We start from the raw sequence: 7,326 nt of genomic DNA on the forward strand, positions 1-7,326 counted from the left end.
GACAGTTATGCTGTTTGCCTTTATAATTTGTGTTTCTTATGATTATGAATGTTCGTATATGTGAATTCATGATCCTGAATTTTCTGTTTTATTAGAAGTTGTTTTTAGGGCAGGAAAAATCATTTTCACGAATTTTCGTGTTGGTGAATTTAAGGAAAAATGTTGTTTGTTTATGTGTTTGGGAGATGTTCATCAAATGTTTGGTGAAACGTCTCAAAGAACTTGTGCGCTTTCGTTGAATCTATCTTTCTGTAACGCATTTAGTTTAATTTAAGAACATATATTCCTGTGTTTGGTGGTCATTTTCGGTTCGTTTAGGTACCCAAATTAGTTTCCTAAAAGCAGCCCGTGGTTGTGTGCAACCTTAGCCTTAGGTCTTGTTTAGCGTGTACGTTCTCGTGTGCATCCTTTGTGGTCGTAGACACCTCCGTGACCCCGTATCCCCTATTTGTCTCAGATTACCTTTCCAATTTTGTAATTTGTCTGTTATTGCCTTTACCTCAAGCAATGAGTATTCACCCGTGAATGGTTGCTGTTCATTTTTTCTTTTGCTTTCACTGTTGTCTTCTTGCTGCTTTGTGGGGGTGTGGATCTTGTCCATTTTGATTCTTTTGGCTGTTGGTCTCAGTAGTCACATGATCCTGTAGCATTTAGATGAACAGATAAGCCCATGCGAAGGGTTTTCAGTCATCATCATCAATTCAATCCACTAATACCACATGCTTAATAGTTAGTATCATGTGCATTTCTATAACAAAACCAGTACTTCGCCTTGATTTGGTATTGCTCTTGCCTCTCGTCCAACTCAGTGCTTTATCTCTCTTAGATACAGTGAAGTGCTGTGCACCAATGCTCTGAGCTTGAGTGGCATTTCACTCTTAATCACAACTCATCCGTTGGTTCTTCAACATCAGTGATTCAAAATTTGCATTTCAGCTGTAAAGTAGGACAGCTTTTACTTTGATGCAGTACCAATTGAGATATGCAACTGGAATGAACTGCTCTTAAGCCGGGTGTGGTCCTTGGTTCCCAATGAACAAATGAGTTTTAACATGGCTTTAACTAATGGTGTGTTTCGATTATGTTGGATCTTCTGTCCGAGGTGATCTCCTTTGCTTTTGAAATGATTAAGAATCCCAGTGTTTGCTGAGTACAACGATGAGAAAGATAAATAGAGAGGAGAAACATGAAAAATCTACCGTGAGTTCTCATGCCAAATTCAATATATGGGTACGAAGAATCTATGCATTCAAATGCACCGATTGCCTCCAGTCCAAAAACGTGATGATCAGTCACATATGGTCAGTGAATGTATAATGTGGCTTAAGTTTGACACCTTTTAAGTCTGCGAGACCATGAAACTTTTAAATTTGTAACAATTGAGTTTCACCAAGTTGAAATTTTATTTCACCCGAGTATTTTTTTAACAAGTCCCTCAGTTGAAACTCTACCCTAAAAAGTCCAGATCAAGAGAGAGAGAGAGAGAGAGAGAGAGAGAGAGAGAGAGAGAGAGAGACCAGTGGCAATAGAAAAACCAACGCATGAGGCTTTGACAAAAATAATATGCTTGCCTTTGACAAATATGACCTGAATGAACTCGATGGGACCAAACTCAAGTATCCACCCAATTTAACATTAGTATACTTGGGTGTACCAATCTAGGCTGGCATCAGAAGGAACCAGACCAGGCCTAGCCTGGTGAATTGGATTCAAGCCCGAAATTGGGGCCAAGCTTGGATATTTTAATATATAGAACTTATTTATCATTGAGAATATTATTCATAACTGTAAAAAATCATAAAATAACTTGTAGGTAACACGTCACGTGGCGTGTCAACATGTAGGGCTGTGTCCCCTGGACATCGGGCCCTAAATGGTGTGTCCCTTTTACATAGCCCGGTATCTATATGACAGAATGCATTTGATGGGCATGACTAAAGTTCCCCTGGTTATAAAGGAACAAATAAATGCCTAAAACGAAAAATATATATATAACAAGACCATGTGCACGATGATCCTTCGGAAATTTATTCAGTGGCTGCTAATTAAACTTATAAAATCCTGTTAAATTATCAAGATAAATTGAATCAGCCACTTTTAAACCACATTTAGCACAATATTCTTGCCTTGACATTATTCCCATTGTCGTCATTCAGAAAACCCTGATTGATACAGACATCTTATGAGCTGTAAGGGGTCACCGCTAAGAACTTTGGTTTGGCCATGGCAAATGGACTCCAAATGAAATGAATAAATTAATAAAACTTCAAAACACTCGTACAAATAAATCAAAAGCAAATGAAAGGATCTTACATAAAACAAGGTCATAACATGAAAATTGATGTTTATCGACAAAAGGGAACCAATGTTCTGACTCAACATTGTCATATTACATACCATAGAATAAAAAGGGAAACCTCCATGGAGAGCTTGACTGCATGAATGCAAATGCTGAAATAGGATGGTCTATCATATTATGACTGCCTTCAGTTAGCTTTCCTATTGACTTTCAGATAAGGCAGAGCACCAATCACATTGTCATAGTCACTCTTGTTAACTTGTAGCTGCAATCAAACAAGCAAAACAGAGTCAGCACTTACAGACACCAGCCCAAAATGAAGCACGCCAGCAGCATGATCATAGAAAAGAGAAATATACTAAGGCTATGCTGACATTAGTAACAGAATTCTTGAAAGTACTTTGTTCGATAGTTCTAAACTTCAAACTGCACTTCTATATCTAGTATTCTTGTACCTATGCACCCAAAATATGAAATTTAGGTGCAATACATAAATACATCAAGTATTCCTGTCAAAATACCAAGACATTGATGTAGGACATGGGAATGGCTGATTTTTTGGTAGGTTTTTTATGTAAAGCATGTTAACAAGGACCATAAGATGCATATGTTTGAAACTTCTAGTCCTGTAGGTTAAAGGAGTGTAGCATGCACACCCATTCTTTATGTGTGTGTGTGTGTGTGTGTGTGTGTGTGTGTGTGTGTGTGTGTGTGTGTGTGTGTGTATTTGCATGTGATTGCACACAATTTTTTTTTATCTTGAGAATTCTTAATGTTGATCTTGGGAGCAACACCAACAATCAATTTTAGTTGTTTAACCAATTCATTTACAAGATGAATACCCAAAGCATCAGCTCTCTAGGTCGGTAAAAGCAGACTGGAGGGACAAGCTTGAAGCATGTCAGCTTGTACTCTTCCTCATTCATATTCATTATGCCATCAGAGATAAATGTTAATTTTGATGGAATAATTTACAGCATTGTTTTAAATTCACTTGGTTATGCATCAAAATTATGGTAACCTAAGCACGATGAAGATCGTCACCAATGATTAACGATGTTGGTGATAGATGGAGCGATGTGAACAAACAATTAGAATTAGAACTGCATCATTTTACTTCACTGCAGGATGCAGCCTCAAAGATCGTATGACAAACATGGCATGTGACTCTTTTTCCGCAAGGCTTTGCTAAGCTGGTTCATTCTTTCGAAATTCTCATAGAAATGCACACAGAGAAGAATGCCTAGGCTTCAAGTTAATAGAGACTCTCAGTCACTACTTTTATTGCATGATACTTAAACGATGTTGAATACATGATGAATGGATTCATATCATTGATCATGATAATATCAACCAAGATAGTGAACATTAAAGGAAAATACGTGTCTGAACCATCCTCTGTTTACAAGAAATCAAATATGAAGCAAGTACACATTTACAAACATTGATCTAGTACCGAAGCAAATGCTTAAAATGCAAAATACAGTGTCACAAAGTCTTGTACAGCATATGTCATGGTATACAATATAACCCACAGTTGAGAAAAGCTAAGAAAGTGATCTAACAATTTCATCTAATTTCAGGCTTAGATAAGCATTGGACAGAAATGTGTAGAAATTACAACAGATGCTGAGGCTATACATTAGCACACATCCATTAGGCATATTAGACAGTAGAGATTCATCACTGAGCAGAAATTAAAATTTTGAAGGGATACAATGTCAACATGCACAAAACATATGTTTCCGGACAAGTAGGTGAAATCAAAATCACAATTTCTTGATTTGATCCATTATGGAATATGATTAACTATCCAAACAAACTTCTGAGAATCTGGGAGAGTTTTCTGTAAAGCAAACCATTTTGGATAGACGGTTTTTCCGCTTTGTATTCTTTTTAGCAAGCAAGTGCTGCTTCCCTGCACGCCTCCGCATTATCTTCCCATTGCCTGTCACCCGGAAACGCTTTGCTGAAGCCTAGGAAAGAAAAATGCGACCAACACTAAGAAAGGTGTTCAACGAATAACCAAATCAAGACACAATCGTAAATACTACAATGCATCATTCAAGAAACAAAGAATTGAATAATTACATCTACCCTTGCTTTATCTCCCCATTTTTGAGTAAATAAATAAAATTGCGGAAGGAAAAAAATTCAAGGCCATAGTATTGAATTGAACAACAAGCACTAAAAAAACTCACCCAATGTTTCAGTAAACATCCAGTTCTAGATTTCCATATCCAAATGAGAGAAAATGGCAACACCCCGTATCCAAAACAGGCGTTGAGGTGGCCTAACAAGCTTAGAGAATTCAATATAGCAATCAAAATCACGACCTAAGCGTTCATCTCTCTACTTATCCAAAAAAGACAAAATGGCACCACCCCAAACCCAAAAACAAGCGTTTTGGAGGCCTACCAATTTCAGCACATTTAATTAACTCAAAGAAACCACGACCACAATCGCAAAATCTTTCCGATTCGAGACTGAGTTCTTCTCTTACAAGAGGAAAAAGAAACAGCAACACCAACACCAACAAAGTTTCTGAGACCCACCAACGCTAGAAAACGACGAATAAACGAAGGGAATTACCTTGTGGGTTTTCATCTTGTATCCCTTGGCAGCAACTATGGTGACGGCTGCAGGCGAGTGAGGAGGCTGAGAGACGAGCGGGGAAGCGAACATCTTCGACTTCGAGAGGGAATCGGCGAACCCCAAACTGGTGGTCGTCTTGGACAGCCTTAGGTGCAGAGTGGTGGTGGAAGGGGAAGCGAGGTTCGACGCAAAAGCGATGCTCGTTAAGCGAGAGAATCGAGCGCAATGGATGGTGGTGGGAAGCCTGCAGGACCAAGAAGCTCCCGTGGTGGTGCCCATGCTTGACATTTTTTTCCCTTTCGCTCTCGCTGCTTCCTTTCTGGCTCTGGCTCGCTCGCTCTGTCATCTATTTGTTATCCGTTCGCTCCAGTCATGAATTTGTAAGGGATTGCATGACACCTTGGTTATCTTTGGAACAAGTTCCTTTGTGGATTTCAAGCCACGTTTCTGTCTTCTTTTTTTATTCTTTTTCAAGTGAGAATTGTCTTTTGACAGTGGAATTGGTGCAATGAGGTCGCCCGATCTGTTTAACTAATCAGGTCAGCCCCATAATATGCGAGATGGACCCAGGTCCGGTTTAGTTGAGATTCAAACCAAAATAAATAAATAAATAAATATATATATATATATATATATATATATATATATATATATATATATATATATATATATATATAGAGAGAGAGAGAGAGAGAGAGAGAGAGAGAGAAATGAAAACCTACCAATAGAAAATGTACCAACCCTACCCACTAAGATTTTTTTTGTGTTTTTTATGAAATTCTGACCTTATAGAGGCATGATTGATTTACTAGAAATTTACACTTCGATCATGCATTTTGGATGGAAAAAATAGTAATTGATCCTTCAAAAATTTATGAAAATTACAGGCCATTGATTTTTGAACCTTATAAAAACCTATCCATGCATTGGAATCAAATGATCCAAGTGTCAATTTCTAGAAAATCAATCAGAATTTCAAAAAAATACCAAAATTAATTTGATGGTGCCAAGCAATCGGGTATGGATGCAGTTGGGTAGCTTTCCACTACTCTCTCTCTCTCTTTCTCTCGCTCTTTCCACTACTCTCTCTCTCAGGATTGCAAACCTACACACTAAAAAATATGCCAAACAGGGCTAATAAATTTTTTTTTTCAAAATTCTGACCATAAAGACGTGTTCAACATGATTGATTTATTAAAAATTGGCACTTGGATAATGAATTTTGGATAGAAAAAATGGTATTTGGAGCCTTAAAAATTTATGAAAATTGTAAGTCTTTGAATTTTGAAACTTATAAAAACCTATCCATGCATCAAAATCAAATACTCCAAGAACTGATTCCTATAAAAACAAGCATATACATCACCAAAAATTTGAAAAAATTGCAAGAATTCCAATAAAACTTGTGGTGGATAGGTTTGGCATGTTTTTTAGTGGGTAAGTTTTCATTCTTCTCTCTCTATGTATAGATATATATAGAAAGAGAGAGAGAAAAATATTTGCCACAAAATTTTGTACCTACAAACTCCTCTCGATCACAATAGTTCAGGTTATTTTGATTAGATCACACCTCATATATGGATTCAAAATGTCCAAATATAGTAGGAATCCGCTTTTGAGTCAATTTTTTCTTTCTTTTGACAGAAAACAAAAACAAAAAATTACACAACCTTATAACTCTAGAATGTATTGAATATTGTACGCCATTGATATTTGAAGCATTATAAACACTTATCCACATGATGTAATCGGACAAAATAAGAGCTGATTCCGACTAAGAAAAAACTTGCTGATCATATCTATAAAGTTAGTTTCATGGAAATCAACAAAAAATAATGAAAAAGGAAGCATTTGTATCTACAAAACAACCATAGCAAATATGGTCCTATATATATACATACTAGAGAACGGCCCATTCTTACAAACAGCTCACATACATAAATATAACACACTCACATACAGTTATATATATACATTCTTTAAGTTAAAAATTATCTATAATTTAACTGAAATTCATTAATAGTTGATATATTTTTAAGTCTCAACCCCCCTTTCTCTCTCTTGATAATTTAATGTCTACTTATAGATAGCTTTCTAAACTCTCTCTCATATCTCCGTAACATCCTCTTATAGGTGGCATTCCTAATCTCCCCCTCTCTCTCTCAGGGATGGCAGTAGACTGGAATGGGGTGTGACGAGTGGGGGGTGGGGGACAAGGTCTCCACCCCTGCCCCATCTCAAAATCCGGACCTCCATCCCCGCCTTCATCTTTGCACTGGTTTGGATTTTAACTTCCATCCCCGCCTTCATCCCCATTTTATGTCCATCACGGGGTGAGGCAGGGTGGGGCCCCATTTCCCCTTGATCCATTGCCATCTTTAAAGAAGGATTGGGACAGGGCGGGGAAAACGGTAAGTCCATCCCCGTTTCAT

The 7,326-nt window shown here is 37.4% G+C and overlaps 1 protein-coding gene across 1 annotated transcript; it reads right to left on the reverse strand.

Annotated features, from left to right (window-relative positions):
- Nucleotides 1-2,284: 2,284 nt before the first annotated feature.
- Nucleotides 2,285-5,225, reverse strand: PRPL35 (Ribosomal protein L35). Its single transcript, XM_089998617.1, has 3 exons — nt 4,892-5,225; nt 4,159-4,275; nt 2,285-2,564 (listed from the first exon to the last, which is right to left on the reverse strand). The coding sequence occupies exons 1-3, from the start codon at nt 5,180-5,182 to the stop codon at nt 2,487-2,489; spliced, it is 486 nt and encodes a 161-aa protein (XP_089854743.1). The 5' UTR covers nt 5,183-5,225; the 3' UTR covers nt 2,285-2,486.
- Nucleotides 5,226-7,326: the final 2,101 nt, after the last annotated feature.

Source organism: Nuphar pumila, chromosome 3, assembly GCF_984573655.1.
Source record: "Nuphar pumila chromosome 3, dmNupPumi1.hap1.1, whole genome shotgun sequence".
In the NCBI taxonomy this organism is placed as follows: domain Eukaryota; kingdom Viridiplantae; phylum Streptophyta; class Magnoliopsida; order Nymphaeales; family Nymphaeaceae; genus Nuphar; species Nuphar pumila.